The sequence below is a fragment of the Rhipicephalus sanguineus genome, chromosome 3, assembly GCF_013339695.2.
Source record: "Rhipicephalus sanguineus isolate Rsan-2018 chromosome 3, BIME_Rsan_1.4, whole genome shotgun sequence".
Lineage (NCBI taxonomy): Eukaryota > Metazoa > Arthropoda > Arachnida > Ixodida > Ixodidae > Rhipicephalus > Rhipicephalus sanguineus.
This window is the reverse complement of record NC_051178.1, coordinates 156714695-156732281: the sequence shown is the minus strand read 5'-3', so window position 1 is coordinate 156732281 and position 17587 is coordinate 156714695. Positions and strand designations below refer to the sequence as shown.

At 45.8% G+C, this 17587-nt stretch overlaps 1 protein-coding gene across 3 annotated transcripts; it reads left to right on the top strand.

Annotated features, from left to right (window-relative positions):
* The first annotated feature begins 22 nt into the window (after window positions 1-22).
* On the top strand, window positions 23-17145 carry LOC119387549 (cytoplasmic protein NCK2). 3 transcript variants are annotated; one of them, XR_007415431.1, is made up of 5 exons: window positions 23-836; window positions 2799-3023; window positions 3868-4062; window positions 11528-13987; window positions 14164-17145. XR_007415431.1 is itself a non-coding variant. In XM_037654972.2 (5 exons), exons 1-5 carry the CDS (start codon window positions 264-266, stop codon window positions 11726-11728), a joined length of 1113 nt encoding a protein of 370 aa, XP_037510900.1. In that variant the 5' UTR covers window positions 29-263; the 3' UTR covers window positions 11729-17145. The 3 variants fall into 3 exon arrangements, 2 of the variants coding, with proteins under 2 accessions (XP_037510899.1, XP_037510900.1); XM_037654972.2 differs by having other exon boundaries at window positions 29-282; window positions 364-836; window positions 11528-17145; XM_037654971.2 differs by having other exon boundaries at window positions 11528-17145.
* Window positions 17146-17587: the final 442 nt, after the last annotated feature.

Here is a 17587-nt window from a genome sequence, read left to right as displayed (position 1 = left end):
CGATTGGGCTTGGTCAGTTTGTCTTCCATTTCCCGTATTTGTCTAGGAGTCACAGTAAGTCTCGCGCGGCTCTCGTGCTATCCCGCGATTTCCCGTCTGGGCGCCGTCGGAGAGTCTGTTGCCTCCTCCGCTTCCCGGAGTGTCATGAATCTCAGTAATGGTTAGGACTAAGATGAGACTAAAATCGGTGCTTCTAGGCTAGTATTTATTACCTAATCAACCATTGCGCCCATTCCCGGCGGGGGCCCGCAGCGCGCCCGAAGATGTCAAACTCCAAGTCCGGTGAGCAGTGCATGTGGACCACCAATGGGATGGTGGTGACGGCCGCCGTCATTGATCCCTCCCGCGATGCTGGTGTCCCAGGGAAGGCCGGTAACGAGGAGACGTACGTGGTGGCCAAGTACGACTACGTGGCCCAGGGCAGCCAGGAGCTGAGCCTGCGAAAGCACGAGCGCCTGGTGCTGCTGGACGACAGCAAGCACTGGTGGAAGGTGCAGAACGCGCAGCGCCAGGCCGGCTTCGTGCCGTCCAACTATGTGAAGCGCGAGAAACCGTCGCTCTTCGACAGCATCCGGCGCCGGGTGCGCAAGCGCAGCGAGGCCAAGCTGTCGCCGGCCTCGTCGCCCGTGGCCGCAGACGAGCCGGGCGGCGGCGGCGGGGGCCCGGCCGAGGCCTGTGGCACGGCGCTGGTCCGTTACAACTACGAGGCCAAGCAGGCCGACGAGATCTCGCTCGTCAAGGGCGGCCGCGTGCTCGTCATGGAGAAGTCCAGCGACGGCTGGTGGAAGGGCGAGCACTGCGGCCGCCTAGGATGGTTCCCGTCAAACTACGTCCAGGTGCGCTGCTGCTTCCCCACGCTCCCGTGTAGGGACGTCCTTCTACCGTTGCCTCCCTCCAGTGATGCGCCGCGCTAGTTTCGTATGGGGTCATTGAGTGGAACGGACTCGCATATCTCGTTGGCATGCCTGCCTGTGTGTCACCCACACTTAGAATTTCTCTTGCAGGATGTTAACATATGCTTGGCTGGCCTCCTTCCGCAGTAGCTCTCTCACTTGTCTGATGTCGCACAACTACCGTTATGTTTGCTGGTTTAGGAAAACATTCAGCTTTAGCTACCCTTTCTGCTTTCAGTAACCTGCATAGACACCACTTATCCATAGTTACCACTGGTGCAGCCCCTAAGACTCAAAATTTTGCGGTATTTACTTTTGATCTAGCACCCCACTTTCACATGAAAGTTTAAATCCTCATTGAGCTTGATCAGCACTGAGCTATGGACCCAAGAAAGATCAAAGTTGCTTCATGTGAGTCGGTGTCACAGTGGTTTATCTACAGTGGCTTGGTTACAGTTAAATATGTGCGAAGCAGTTATAGCATTTGATAAGTGACCATACTTTTGAAAAGGATTGTTGAATGACAATAAAAAATAATGCATTGTGTGGTTTGGGATACCAAAAACACTACGACGAACGATTTGTCAATGCTTCACTAAGTGCAGAGCTTTGACGACTGGCAGTTCTTTGAAAAGCAGACATTGATATATGTGAGGCCAAGCATACATATGAAGCTGAGTAGTGTACTGCTGTTTACTGGCATTGTCTTTAACATTGTTTGTTGTTCGTATTGTTTTCATAGAAAGTGCATTGTACTAGACTTGCTATGCATGTTTGCCATTTTTGGGCATATGCTTAGTATGGACTACGTTAATCGACATTTCTGCCAATCAGACAGAGATACTTTATATGAAATTTTGTAATGAGGAATGGGAACTAGTGCTAATTATTGTGCGTAATATTGTAGCTTTTACACTACATGAAATACAGTGAAATTGACTTGCAAACAGCGTCTTGTTATTACATACTGTTTAATTAGATTCACATTTTATTTTAGGTGTAGTGCCTATGCAGAACAGTAATTTCATTCCTCCTGATGTCACTGCAGCATAGCTCAGTGGCTTTTTTCCATTGGCATAAATTGTAGAATTTTGTGTATGTGCATACTATTGTAAAATACCCGATTTTAAGAGCTTGTTTACAAATGATGTACTGCCCTTAAAAAAATTTATTTTTCATTTGGGTCTAGCTTAAGATGAAACGTATTTTCTAAAAAGAAAAACAATGTTCTCAACCGCTTTCTAAGCCTTTGGCTATTTTGCCGTCCTGCTGGGTTAATCGAGCCTATTCACACAAGCACCATTCACTTATTCATACAGTGGGAACCTAAATATCAGTTGCCCTTACACGACTGCTTCTTGCATCAACACCGTGAATATTTTTGTTTGTGGCTAGATCGATCCTGAAAGCAGAGTGCCTGCTCACATCAATGCTGCGTCACGTATGTGGTGAATTTCTCAAGTAAACACTCAACGTCTTCAGTAACGAAACAATTTTTTGTATCTTTCAACTGCTAAGGTTAGCAGGTTACACGTGGCTCCACATATTGCGCCTATAACATAGTGAAGTATTGAAAATTTAAACCAGATAGTTCTGTCTGTGTGCCACAATGCTGTGGCAGTGAAGTGGCAATGGCATTGCAATGCTAATTTAAGTTGTAGGTTTGATTACGCCTGTGGCGGCTGCATTTCTGTGGGAGCAATACGTAAACACGCTTGTGCACTTACATTTAGGCGCATGTGGTCGAAGTTAATCTGGAGCCCCCTCGCACTGGCATAGCCTGTAATTAGGTTATAGTTTTGGCTTGTAAAAACCCAGCACTAATATTACCCTGTAGGAGAGGAGGCAATGGAGTGAGTGCACCCGGCCTGTGTGCGGAGCAAAGTAATTCTTGGTATGTTTCAGGAGGAAGCGTCCAGCCCGGACGAGGCAGCCACGCCAACCGACGGGCCAGTGGTGTTGGAGACGGTGGTAGCATTGTACAGCTTTGCCTCGCAAAACGAGGAAGAGCTCAGTTTTACAAAGGGCGAGCAGCTCGAGGTGATAGAGAAGCCCGAGAACGACCCCGATTGGTGGAAAGCACGCAACCAGTCAGGTGACACTGGCCTGGTGCCCAAAAACTATGTGCAGGTAGGTGCAATTGCAGGGCCTTGCGACTGGTCAATTGCAATCCTACTTATTTGTATAGCTACGTGCCGTGGTGGCCCACTGTTTACGGTGCTCGGCTGCTAACCCGAAAGACGCGGGTTCGATTCCGGCCATGGCAGTTGCATTTTGATGGACGCAAAATGCTCGACGCCCATGTGTTGTGCGATGTCAGTGCTTGTTAAAGGACCCAGGTGGTTGAAATTATCTCAGGCCCTCCACTACGGCGTGTCTCGTAGCCTGAGTCGCTTTGGGATGTTGAACCCCATAGGCTAACCAACCTTATTTGTATACCTATGCCATGGAATCGCCTTACCTTATATGGGCTCATACATCCCTAAAACTTTCGGGTCTGTAATATATATCAATGTGAAAGGCACAACAACAGAAGTTACCATTACTTTTTTTTTTTGCATATTTTTTTATTGTGAAGAAGTTCGCAACTGATGGCCTCTTATTTTGTAACAAGGACATAAAACTACACCCGCCTGTTTTCTGTATCATGCAACGCACTGCTTACATCTTATCACTGATATCTATAATGGTGACGCAGGCCAAGAAGAGCTTCAAGAGAACAGTATTTTGTCTTTCTCGTTATCTTAACGTTTCAGTGCAATATGTAAAGCCATCTAGTGATGAGACAGGGGATCATCTCCAACTCGTGCTTTGAAGGATTAAAACAGCAAAAATGAAGACTAAAATGTCATGAACTGTTGATTCTAGCAAATTCTGTATTGGGAATCCTGTTTATTTATTATCTCTTTCCAAAAGCGAAGGAACTGTTTCAGTTGTGCGGTGGGCACTGATTGAGCTGTGGCATCCTTCTCAGGTGGTGGTGACGCCGTCACCAGCATCAACCACACCCAAGCCTTCAACACCTGTGCCACAGCCACCTATAGCACCACGGCCCGAGCTAAATGCCAAGGAATGGTACTTTGGCAGCATCTCTCGCTCCCAGTGCGACCAGGTGCTCAATGACCACGCGGTTGATGGGGACTTCCTCATACGTGACAGTGAGACAAACGTAAGACCTGATGCTCTTTTTGTCTCCTTACAAAGCGGTACAATCATTACACGAAAAAGCCACGTTATAAGGAACTCTCATTCAGGGGCTCACAGGTTCCAACTCAGTGTCTTAAGTCCATGTGAAATTATTCCAGCAGCATGTTTAAGCACTTCAGAAACTCTGCATGTAGTAAAACAATAATGCTCCAAAGAAGTTCAGAAAAAAAAATGCCACCCGTGTGCGCAGGCTACTTTGTATGAGCAGCCTTATGATGCGGGACATAGGTGATAGGAGATCAGTGTATTCAATTTCCAGTTTGATTGTACTAATTGCAGTGCAGTGTTCGTGGGTTTAGTTTTCTAAAATTTAACGCACTTCTGTCATTTAGTGCACCAGGAAGAAAAAACTGTTCTACGAGTATACTTTTTCTAAGTGGAATTTCGCCACATTTTTCGGTTGATGTTTTTTGGAGCCAAGCTTGCCTCTATTTCTTCTGGATGTCTGGCTCACCAAGTTTGTTGGCACAGAACCATTCTGTATGCCGTAGCTGCCTTGGTAATCCAGCCCTTCAACATTATAATTGCATGTCCAATACTCAGAATGACAGCCTTAAAAAAAGCCATCTTGCAAGAGCACGATACCACATGGTCAGGTCTCTCCACATCCTCGCTTCTCAAGCCAAACGAATGAAAATCGGAAAAATAAAGATTACTTATGCAGCAGGTTGACATTGACGTTGCTAGGTTCCGTGCAATGGAGTCTGTGGAGGCTCGCAGCTGCACAACAATAGCCAAATTAACAGTCTATTAAATTTGATTTCGTTGATTCTTTCACTTTAAAACTAAATTTAAGGGAAACAATTTAAAAATGTCATAATTTTGTGTGTCTAAACTACATTCCTCTAGCTACGACTTCCTGGAAATAAAGGAAAGAACTGCGCACAACAACAGTAATATATTCCTAACTTATCTAAAGGAGTACTGACACAAAATTTTTAAATCTTGTTTTTTCTGTTGCAATAAGCAGCTAACGACCCACTTATCACGGCTGGAAACCTCGTGGGCTCGAGCACGCGATGATTAATTTTTTGGAGACTGTTTTATAGCGCCCAGTCACAGTTTCGGTTACAAAGAGCGCCGAGTGCAGCGGCACCTAGAATGTTTTTCATGTAAACATAGCTGGCTACATGAGCATACAAAACCGCGCTCACATGAGCACCGCGCAGACAACTCTTTTCAGCGAAGGTTCCCTGAATGCTGCTATAATCACCTCTGGGATGCTGCAAGTATGCGTGACCCCCCCCCCCCAAAATGCACTAACAGGCAAGGACGTCAGCCTTTGTACTCCCGTGCAAGTCTGCCCCTTCTTTCCGTTGAACAGATCTGCTAGTAGACAGTGCTCGCAAGGTTCATGGCAGCCAACACAAACTTGTGATGCAGGTGGTGGTTGGTGTCAGTACTCCTTTAATGTTGTATCTTCATTCAGTGGTTCTGTTCCCCACTTCTTCAACAACTTTGCTCAAACGTTTAGCAGAAGAATAATATTCGGCTCTACCAGGCTTTCTCTGGCTGCAATCTCAAGGGGGTTCGGCACAATTGCAAACCGAGTTGTGTTGCGGTAGGAACTACATACACGAATTTTCGTTAAGACGATATTGTCTGTAAAGTCGGGGTGTGCAAATATTTGAAATTTTAAGTACGAATAGAGTATTTTCCTTATTCAAATCATATTCTATTAGAAAAATGCGTAGGTATTTGGATTTTTTCGAATATTTGGACATACTCAAATATTTGAACAATCAATGACATAGGAATGCTGTGCATTTATTTTTAAACTAAAACATAGCTAATACGTGCCCATTATGGGTTACATTGCATTTCGCTGTTACTGCATACTATCGTTTAGTGCACATTTATGCTGTGTTCCCGGCAATCCACCTTTTTCATTTTCCTGTGCTGCCCTCTGCCGTTTTGGTAGGGGTTTGTTAGGGGTTTGGTAGGGGCCGGGAGAACCGGTATTGCCAGAAGCAAAGCCTCCGAGATGATGAGATGTTTAGCGACTTTTCCACTAGGGGAGAGCGCGTGCACGGGGCATCGTGAAAAAGGCGGATTGGTGATGTTTTACTGTAATCACCGAGAAATACGCATGACGCGTGCATGACCTTCGTGCTCCATTTCACCCTATCCGGCACGGTCATGTGACAAGGGCGGTTTCTTCTTTACCAAGCTTTATTCCACAGGTCTCTTATACAGCATATGTTATACTTTCGCTTTCTATACACAGATACAAAAAACTTACCGGGTCCTCTTTTGCATTCTCCCGTGATGACTCGAAGGTGAAAGCAGTCTACTTTTTCTTCTGTCGATTTATTGATCCTCTCCTGCCCACCTCCGAAAGCTTTCTGCACCTTACCTGGTTTTGCTCTGCCTCAGTGATCGGTGGGCCGATCACGGAGGCAGTGCAAAGCAGTGATGTGTGCGAGGACGATTATGCATCACTCGTGTTGACATCGTCGACGCAGGACGCTGCCGACACTGGCGGTTGATTTTCTCGTTTGATGAGGCATCTAAGGCTTTCTCCTTTAATAAAATAACCATCAAGAATGTTACTTAAACAATGTTTAGATGCTTGGAACACGAAATGGCAATGTGCGAGCATCACATCGCGTAAGGGAGAGCGCCTTTTTCACCTTCAGACGTGTTATTACAGCACATATAGAGTGCTCATCTGGTGAACATATCAAGCCGTTAATTTTTCTGCATGCTAATTTGTAATGATTGCATTGCCAGAAGTATTATCAATGTGCTACAGCCTAATGCTATTAAGCTGCAGTACATGTCATCATCAGCACATGCTATTTCATCAATTTGTTTGAAAGAGTAATGAAAGCTGGTAATTCTCGATTTTGAAACTTTTAATGATGCACATGTGGTCGAGGATGGGAAAGGATTAGGTTGAGCGACAAAATTAAATATTTGCAGGCATAAAATTGAATCAGCTCTCACAGGACAGGGTGGATTGGAGATCATTGAGAGCCTTCGTCCTGCAGTAAACACAAGATAGGCTTAGAATAACAGAGAGCTGAGCTAGTTGGTAAGTATTCATTCTAAAAAAACAGGGCATGCAAACAAGGACACAAGAAAGAAGTCAGGACACCACAAACGCCGGCGTTTGTGGTGTCCTGACTTCTTTCTTGTGTCCTTGTTTGCACGCCCTGTCTTTGTAGAACAAGATAGGCTGCTGCTGCTGCTTCTGCGATGACATATTAAATATTCGAAGACAGTTTTTATCCTTATTTGTGTTTGAAAATTTCTATATTTGCACACCCCTCCTGTAAAGGTATGACGTGTTTGCTTGGTGTTGAAATTCATTGTGAGACAGGTATTGATGTAGGAAAAATGCATTGCTGTCACTGTTTTATTCCTATTTGTCGTTGCTGTCTCTGCTCAGCCCTCAAAGTTGTTAGCCAGCCCTTTTTTGTCTGTTTTCTTTTCCTATTTAATCGAAAGGAAACATGCATTCATGCGCAGCTGCCCACATTGGAACTTTTTACTAGAGCTGTGCGAATAGCAAAATTTTGGTTGCAAAGCAATTTCGAATATTGAAGTGTGAGCATGAATCGAATTGAATATTTTTCAAATATTTCTAGAACATTTTTCTAATACTTCAAAGCAAAATTGCAGAAAAGAAAGTTAGAGAGGATTCCTAAGCATATTGTTATGAGATAGCAACATGAAAGTGTTTCTTTTCGCTAGGTTGATGAAGCACTGGCGGGGTGGTGTTTCATAGTTGTCTTATCATGAATGAGGCAATGTAGAGGCCGAATTCTATTTATGTACATGACTTAGTGCAAGCAAAGTGTTGCCGAAACACTTTACACGTGATAGGCAAAGATGCCATTTCCTCAGCCTCTCCTCCTCTTTCAACTTCTGTGGAAGCCCAACTGATGTGGCAGGCAAGGGTGTGCTCCCTTCAAGTCCGGAGTTCCAAATCTGCCTCGTAGATGTCAATATATAAGAACATGTGAAATTTTGGATGCTAAAAAGCTTCGGCTTCCAGTTTTTCGGACTTCCTGCCCAAATTTCAGGTCCATAACAGCATTAATTGAGCCCCCACCTCTGCCACATCTTTCATCTTCATGTTGGAACCAGCGTTTTCTTGAGTTAATACATTTTCGACCATAGCAGAGCTTGAAAGGCAGCTTTGCCGCAATACCGGGGTGTGATGAGGTGAAGCATATTGAAAGTCTAGGGACCACTTCCAATCGGACGTTGACTGTGTCTTGGCAAAGTTCGACCGTAGTGGAGCTTGAAAGGCAGCTTTGCAGCAATACGAGAGTGTAATGAGGTGAAGCATATTGAAAATTTGAAGGGGTCACTTTCAATCAAACAGTTACTGTATTTGTTTTATTGCGATAGCAATTATATGGACAGTCTCGGCTGGAAAATGTCCGTCCCCGTCGCCGTCATTCACCGTATATGTATAAGTATGTATATATATAGAAAGGCCACAAAGAAAAATAATTAAGAAATTCTTTCCGACGCGCGGAATCGAACGGTGACCTCCCGCTTTGCAGCCCGCCGCGTTAGACGTTAGGCCACGACAGCACCGTCTCTCAGCCTGCTAACGGCGAGCTATTTATATACACCATGTAATTCAGCATGCTTTCTTAGTGGCCACATAGATGGCGCGACGTGCGCGCGTGTTGCGCGCTTTAAAGATCGTCGCCCCGCCCCTGCGAACGCCGTTGCTGTTCGCTCTACAGGGCGTCGTCGCTTTCGTGCGCTTGTCTCAAGGAAAGAAGGGGCGGCCGGTGGGGTGCTTCGCTTCGCTCGCTGCAGCGGCCGCGTTTGCGAAAGGAGCGCGCTGTTCAAACAGAAATAAGTAACGACTGTGACAATTAGTTCGCGCTCGTCTTGTGTGTACCTGTTTGTTTGTTTCGTGTGTCCTGCTTTATGTTTGAGCAGTGCGCTTCAAGTGTCGAGCTGTGACGCATTAGTTCGCGCTCGTCCTGTGTGCGTTCTTTTCGTGCGTCCTTTGGGCTCGAGCGATGCGCTGGCAATTTCGAGCTGCTTTCCGTTCTTCGCGTTACATTACAATTTATTGCTATCGCAATCATTGCTTCGCCGTTGCGGTGAAACTGTGACTTTTTGGGAAGTTTGAATAGTAAAATTCCAGTGCGAATCGAATAGCAAACACTATTCGACAAATATTCGAAATTTTGAATATTCGCACACTCCTACTTTTTACCTGTTGATAATTGTAGTTCACAGCGCTGCATATGAAGCTGGCACTTTTTTTTAATGGCTCACTTGAAGGATTTTGTAGCATATAGGACAAAAGGTTCTTGGGCTCATGCTCCCTGTGTATGTGAATTGCTAAGCTGTTAATGCGTGGTCCTTTCGATTTAATGAATAACTCTGCAAGCCCTTCCGATTTAATGGATAACAACTACAGGCTGATGAAAGCTATCTTCTCAGGCTGAGTGTGAATTCAGCTTTCTCACAAATCTTGTTTCCCGCCAACTTTTGACCCTTAAGAGGACGTGAATATCATGCTGCAGGGCACCAAAAGGATGGTGACATTTCTTTCTCTCTGTGCACTTTACAGAAGGAACTCGCTAGTACATCTCAAAAGGATTTCAGTGTCAGAAAGTAATATAGTATTCTGCTTTTACACTACCCGCGAGCATCCTCCGATAAGAATCCTATGGAGGAAAGTGACAGTGTGAATCTAAAACAGCTCCTGTGGCGATCATCCACGATGTGATGTATAATGCTGGCTGGGTGCTGCGTATTATGCGAGAGTCCCATAAATGTTGAGGGGGTATCTAAAATCTAGTACAGTCGAACTTCGTTATAATACGTACCCGCTTTAAGCGTACTAACGGTTAAAACGTAGTTGCGACGAATCCCGACCGAGTCTCATAGAGCCTAATGCATTCGCTGACCGCTTAAGCCGTAGTGCTTCACCCTACGCCTACCGGTTAGTGCGTACCCTGCGTACCGCGATAACGTTTTGTGCCATAAAATTTTACTGCGCCGCTGAACTTCCCAACGCCACAATGTGCCACCAAAGGTTTTCAGTCTTTTCGAGAAGTGCGTAGATCGGTCGATCACCGATACCGACTTCACGCGATTGCGGCGATGCCTTTGCGGGTAAGCATCGGGAAAGAACGAAGGTGAGGCGGCAGCCACCGACGAACGCGCCAGCATGACTTATCGCCGACAACCTTATCACAATAAGTATCGTCAGTTATCTGCTCGGGCACGTGTGTGGTGCAGCACTACTTTAAGCCTACTGCACGTTTTTAATAGGTGACAACCTGAACGCGCTGGGCCGCCGATCGCTGCCGCCTCGTGCGGGGCCGTGATCAAGCGCGTGCCACTTTGTAGAAACGAAAGCAGCTCGCTGTTGCGGAGTTGAGCGTTGCTGGTCGTGGGCGACGAGAAACCTCTTTGGATAGACGGTATCACGCTAAACGCAAGCGTACGGTACAGCAAGCGTAACGCTGTTGTAACCATACTGCACGCTTTTATTGGGCGACCACCCAAACGCGCTTCCGTCCGCTGCCAGGACTGCTAGAGCGTCGCGGAGTGCGCATTGCTTGAAGGGAGTTCGTCATCGCCGCGTTAACTGAACAAGCTACTCGCCGCATCTGTGCACGATCTGGAGCGAAGTGGGTACGAAGAACACTCCCACGACAAATGCGCGCATGCAGTGCAGCAAGCGGCCCGGCAGTGACGGCGTGATCCGAGAAGGCGACGCGCTGCACGCAACTAGCCAGGAGACGATCGGCTCCACGCAGCCGTACCGCGTTTCACCGGAACTGTGTCAGTTTTCATTTAGTAGCAGATCGCGGTACAGACACACACACATATATCGCGGAAAGCCGACACTGTTCGTTCTGTCGTTACGTTGGTCACTGCGTATACCGGACCCTGTAATAGTTCCGAAATGCTCCATGGCGTCGCCACCGCGCGCTATCGGCTCTATCGGACGGTCGTGCGAGAGTACCAGAATCTTTTCTCCAGTTTGGCAAAAAGAAAGAAAAGGCTTTGCAGTGGGTACTTTAGGCAATATTTGCTGTGGCACTGTATCTGTTTCTTTGCTGGCGGCGATGGCGTATGCGAGGAGATGCAAATTTTTACTTGGTGGTTAATCCGCACTACCGTTTAGTGCGTAGTTATGCGGTGTTCCCGGCAGGTATGCATTAACGAGGTTCCACTGTATATGCTTGTTCATACAAGCACCGTCTACATGAGGCATCCGAAACGTGAAATACTTGCTCATTGGATCGATTGCAAAGTGGGTAAATGTTTGTGATGGGAAAGGGTTGGGGTCCCTGATGCAGCGTAGACGGACCTCGCATGGTGTGAAGAGATAGTATTAAAAAACTACACACTGCCATGTTCTTCTTTTTTTTTTTAATCTGTACAACGTTGGGCATTGCTGTTCAGCTCAGCGGCATCGTTGCTTGCAGGTTGGCGATCTCTCCGTGTCCCTCAAGGCACCGCAACGCAACAAGCACTTCCGCGTGCACGTGGAGGATGGTGTGTACTGCATCGGTCAGCGGAGGTTCTCCAATTTGGACGATCTTGTGGAGCACTACAAACGGGCGCCCATCTACACCAGTCCCAAGGGGGACAAGATGTATCTGGTGCGGCCCTTTCGCAAACCCTGACCCCGGTGGCTGACGCCGCCAATCTTTTCTACGAGGCCGATTCTGGCCCCAGTTTGTACGCGTCTCTCCTACTTACTAGTCAGTGCCGTCGTGCTTGTCTGCCATTGTAAGGTCTCTTAGGCCTGGCCTACTCAGGCTGTGCTGCGCTCGACGTCCTGAGGAGTTGCACGCTGCTGGTAAGGTGAAGAAGCCTGCTCAGTGCAGGACGAGCCAGCCCCGCGCTGCTGGCAGATCAAAGTATGGGATGCTGCAGCGCTGTAACTCAGGTACTGCAGCAAAGCCTGAATTGACTGCAGCAGCTTCTGAACAGTGTAATGTCGTCACACTGTTCCTGTGCAGTGCCGGCCGACACTGCTTCTTAGCATGGTACTTCAGAGACCTAAGACTGAAGTCGGATTGGGAAGTAGATTGCAGAATTATATTAGTTAGTCTCAGGTGCAGCAGGAAAAAAACCAAGGTCTCATTATAAGACAAACCTGATGTAGTTGCATGAGCCCTTACATGGATTCAGCCACTGCATGCTGAACTGCTTTGGTTGGCTACAAATGAGTCGATGTCAAATTTTCCCTTCTCCACCTTGTGGGATTCTGCAGAACTGTTCCTCTATATTCTCTGCAAGCTACATGCATAGGTTAAACACATTCATAACACTAGAGTGCTTATTTGGGCCGGTTGGTACATGTTCAACGATACGAGAAACAGCGCAAAACACGGGACAGTCAGTGCTTGGTCCGTCTCTTTCACTGTCCCGTGTTTTGCACTGTTTCTCGCATCGTTGAACATTCATAACAGTGTGTTGATAATGAGCACACATGCCACAGCACATGCACCTCTAAGCATTGCTATCTGACAGCAGCTTACTTCTGTTGGAGGAGGGAGCAGAACAAATGAATCTTTTGAGCACATGGCTGTCTAAAGAGCTCTTTAGCAGTCTTGGAACTCCAGTAGTATTGGTGATGGTAGTCGGTGAGCTGCCTTGGGATGTTTTCTACCGCAGGGTTTCTGAAAAGAGGTAGCAACACTAATTGTAATACCAAAGGGTCCTTGAACTGGCTTTGGGCATTTGCAAACAGATGCTGTTGAAGTGTAGGTTTTGCGGTGATGATTGTGCCTGGATTACACCAAAGTACTCTGCAAAGGCAGCTGAAAATTCAAAGACCAATACTCAGTTCTCCTTAGGGGAGCCATTAGGGTCGTGAGCGTGATGAACCCGGGTTTTGGCACCAATGTAGACTTTGTTCTAAGATGAACCGGGTTTTAAGGACAATACGCCTGAAAAGGTAAGCAGCACATCCCAATGCTGCCGTTTATTCCAGCGAAAGCATTGATCCCCGTGCCATGCGCCGTTACCCGTTTTTCTCTTCTTCTAGGGCGCGCCATGTTTTCGGTTATTAACAAATATCACATACACACACTTGGTGCTTCTTCGTCAAATGCATGTACCTGCCTCGCACACCTAGCTATTAATCAAACCATTTATTTGAGTATCATCAGGGACACCGGGCCCCAGACAAAAGCAACTTAAGTGCGAATCAAAAGACAGGGTGTTAAAGCTCGACCAGGGTTTCCTGTAAAATGCAGTCAGTGGATATCCACTTTTTGTAAATAGTCCCTACACAGCAAAAAAGGCAGCAGGAGCTGCCATGGCTGGAATTGAAAGGAAGTGGGCTCTGGGCTTTGACATTGGACGAGGCAGAAGAGAACCTCTGTATGCACGAGTGGTAGCCCACACCACTGCTTTACTACATTAATTTGCTTTTGTGTCGTTGACAACAAGACTTTCTTAAAGAAACCTTGCTGTAGAACACTCCCTGGATGGCTTTTTACAACTGCTATACACAGTTACAACCTAAGAAAGAAATGTCAGCTCCGCCCACAGCCATCGCTCTCCCTTCCACCTAGGATTTGCGTGAGTGCTCCATCATATAGTGCTTGCCCATTTCCGTGATGTTAAGCACTTCTTGAGTGTGTCAGACTTTCCCCCGTACAGACACACGTTTGTCTCTCTGGTTTTAGGTCGGAAACTTAAAACTTCCTGGTAAATTTTGTGAGGGACTTTGACATTGCTGCTCAGCCAGATGTAATGTTTTAGGCAGTAACAACGAACCTTTAACTCTTAATAGGTGTAGTATTTATATTAGCAGAGAAAAAGTACTTACAGTATTGGAAACCAGCTAGCACGACTATCTTTCACAGGTGAACGGCAGGCGCACCGCAGTTCTTTAGGCGGAGCTGGCATTTTTTCTTAGGTTTAACCGAGTGTAGTGTACACTCAAACCTCGATATAATGAACACGGATATAACGAATTATCAGTTATAACGAAGTAAATGAGAAATAGTCTTGTCGTAGATACAGGTGTATGAATGCACATTTATAACGAAATTTTCGGATATAACGAAGTTATTTTCGTGTCAGATGTGACTGTTATAATGAGGTTATAGTGTATAAGCGAAATTTCCAGCATGATCTGGTGAAGGGCCTTTAAGGTCACAAAAAAAATGGTATTGATGAATGAGACATTCATTCCACAGTGCAGTTTTGCATTGTACTGAATGGGCTTGTGCTGCTGGCCAGTTGTGTGCGCTGTCACAAAGCGATGCAGCAAATTCAATGCAGCAAATTCAATGCAATAGCACTGGAACATAGGAAATGTGCTGGTAAGCAGGAATAGCTTTAGCATTCAGAATGTTTTTGTGGTGAGCAATTTTCGTATCAGAGCTTGTGCATGACCAGCTGAAGAGATGGAACGAATATATTACATTTCATATTTTGTAAGCACTGGATTAACCCCTACCCTCATGTTTGACCACGGGATGTTTACATATATAAATGACATAGGTGTTGCGCGTTTTTTTTTTTTGCTCTTCCTCCGCATCATGTCACCCGACAATCGTGCACCTTGACGAGGGAATTGAAATCTGTAGTTCACTCTCGAACACATTTTTTTACATACGCAGATGCTTTGTACCGTTGCATGTAGGTTTTTTAAAGTACAGTATGTGAAGCATTTTATATGTATTGCTGCTTTTGGTTTCCCCTCAAAGCTGTGTATACTGAAAGGCCGCGCACGTCGGCCATAGTCACACGTGTATGTGATGCAATCGTAAGTGAGAAGCGAGGTTTAATGCGATTGCATGCATAAAGAATATTACTTTTAGTTTTATCATAATGTGACCTTGTAAGCATGTGTTTGCAACCTCAGGCTGCGAGTTTAGAAAGGCTGAATCTGCATGCAGGAATGCCAGTAGGTAGGCACCTGTTCATTGTCTGTCTTGTGCTGCACCCAACTGCTTGTGAGCAACAAGGCCCGGTGAGGGACTCATGCCCTGCTGCTACGGTTGCACCGCTTTGCACCCTACAGTCACAACCTAAGAATGAATATTAGCTCCGCCCACAGACACTGCTGTTCCGTGCAAAGAAATTTTGCATATATGCTCCATCCAATCCCATTCACTCATTACTGGTGAAATCAAGCACTTCTTTGTTTGAGACAGTTGATTTTACCATACAGATAAATGTTTTTGTCAGTGGTTTTAGACAGAAATCTCGAATGCTCCGACAAATTTTGAGATTCTCGCATCAGTACTCAACCAGAGAATACTTTACTCAGCGAAGACAAACTTTTATTTCTCAATATGCTTAGTATTTACATTAGCAGGGAGAGAGTACTTGCGTTTAAACAAAAACCAGCTACTTGCATGACTCTTTTACAGAGATGAAGAGCAGATGCACCGCGATTCTGTAGGTGGAGTTCATACTTATTCTTAGCTTGAAACCGTCTGTAGATGCGCGGGCAAAATTTTTTTTAAACTGTTGCGTAATGTCAAGATTTTTCTCCCATACCTTCGATTCCCAGTAGTCGAGCCCGGTGCTTTAAAAACAGTCATGATCTTAGCGTTATCTCAGGTGTATTCTGAAGACCTCAAACTCCAAATTGCTGGGGGAAATTGCATGACAAAAAAAAATTTTTTTGCGAGTACACTGTGGTGGCATTTTTCATGTAGTAAATTGCTCGCTTTTTGCTGTACGCTGGTGGCAGCAAGTAATTTCGTGCCATTAATCAGTTGCAAGGATGTTTTTTGTGCTCTTGAAAAATAGGCTGAAGGTTGTCTGTATTTCGCAGCTCTATGCCCCAGACCAGATTTTCTTAAGGTGCTTGCTTGTCAGGTGTATCACTTCGTTTTACTGTCATTTCATGCGATTGTTTTCACTCAGTTATGGTGTCAGTTTGCAGACTAAACCTACATTCTTGATATTTAATGGAGAAGAAATGAAGGGCCAGCTGTGCCTTTTTATAGTTTGTGTCAAGAGTGGTTCCAACCACGCTACATCGTCGACTTTGTGGTCTTGTTTGCGTAGAGTGACGACAGTTCCGAAGAAATGCAAAGTTGCGCCTTTACTTACATTCTGATACAATATAATCTTTTTCTATAACAAAGAATTCACTAGCCATGAGCAGATGCTATTGAAATTGACGGCACCGTGATGAGCTGGCGCAGAGATTTCAAAGTGGCATCTCTTCCACTCCTGCATGGTTTCTACCTTATTGAGGCTGGCTTGATATGTCGTAAATGTGACATGCCACCATTGAATGTGGCTACTTGAAGCAGTAAGCATGGTGCACGTGCTGGAACAGGCATACCTTTATCTCCGTGCTCAGGACGTGTGGCCGTGAATTCTGCTGGTGCCATGATGCCAGTGGACTTTGGTTTTCTGTTTACACATGCAGTGTTCTCGAGTCAGATACCGAGACTAGCAGCATTGTTGCCATTTTTGACGCATTTCGCTTGTGCTCTCCTCGGTATGCTGCATACGAAAGCTTTTGCTGCCAAAACAAAACACGTAAAAGAAATTTTTTTCCAAGCTAAGTGGCCTGTACGAGCATAGTGGAAGCAAGCACTTCCAATCACGATCGCTGCCATTTAGTGTGCCAGAAACCTACCAGGAGCCATGCAGCAGTGGCAGCATGGCGAGACATCGGGTCTGTTCTGAGCTTTACTCTCAGCGTTTCAATAGACTCGTCACATGAGCACAGCCAGAGCAGGCCAGTCTGGGAGATCTCCCCCTACTCTTCCTCCCCTCCTCCCTCTGCTGCGGCAGCCTGAACATTCCACACAAAGGTCCCACAGGCTGCCGGAGGTGCAGCGTGCGTGCAGCTAGAGGCCTCCCATCTCATCTGCCTGCCTGCCTGTCCATCCCGAGGCAGTGCTCAAGGGCGAGGCAAACACACAAGGCTCTCTTGAAATGCTCTAACCGCATTTATGAGGCTGTCTTAATTTATTTGAAGGATTGTATGGTGGGGCTGTGTGTGACACGGTAAAGATAAGTAAAGCATGTGAATGAGTAACATTTATTTTGCTCTGTGTGTGACTTGAAAGGGTTTGACGACTCTGAATAAAAAGTACAAGCCTCTGTGTATAGTGTGTGTGGTGTGACCCTTCCTCATGCTTTTTTTTAGCCTAGATTGATTGATTGATTGATTGATTGATTGAAAGAACTTTAATGAGGTCCTGCGGGACGCGCCTAGATGCAGCGGACATTTTGCGTTGCGCAACTGTTCTCAGTTCGCATGCCTGGTGGGAAAGCACAGCAGGGTGAAAATGTGCATATTTAAAGGACCCCTGACACCAAAATTGAAACCTCGAGATCTTTGTGTTGTTTGACTTTCCTGTATACGGGGGCACATCTGACCGATTATTAGTGACGAACGTTGCCTTTAAGATATCTTAATTTGGTTTTAAAGTAAGCGTGAGTGCTCACTTGAGTTGGCTGCACCTTGCAACATCCTGGTACGACGTAGATAGAGGCCCCGTGTGACGAGTAAAGCAAGTATTATGGACGTCACAGAAGGTTTGCGG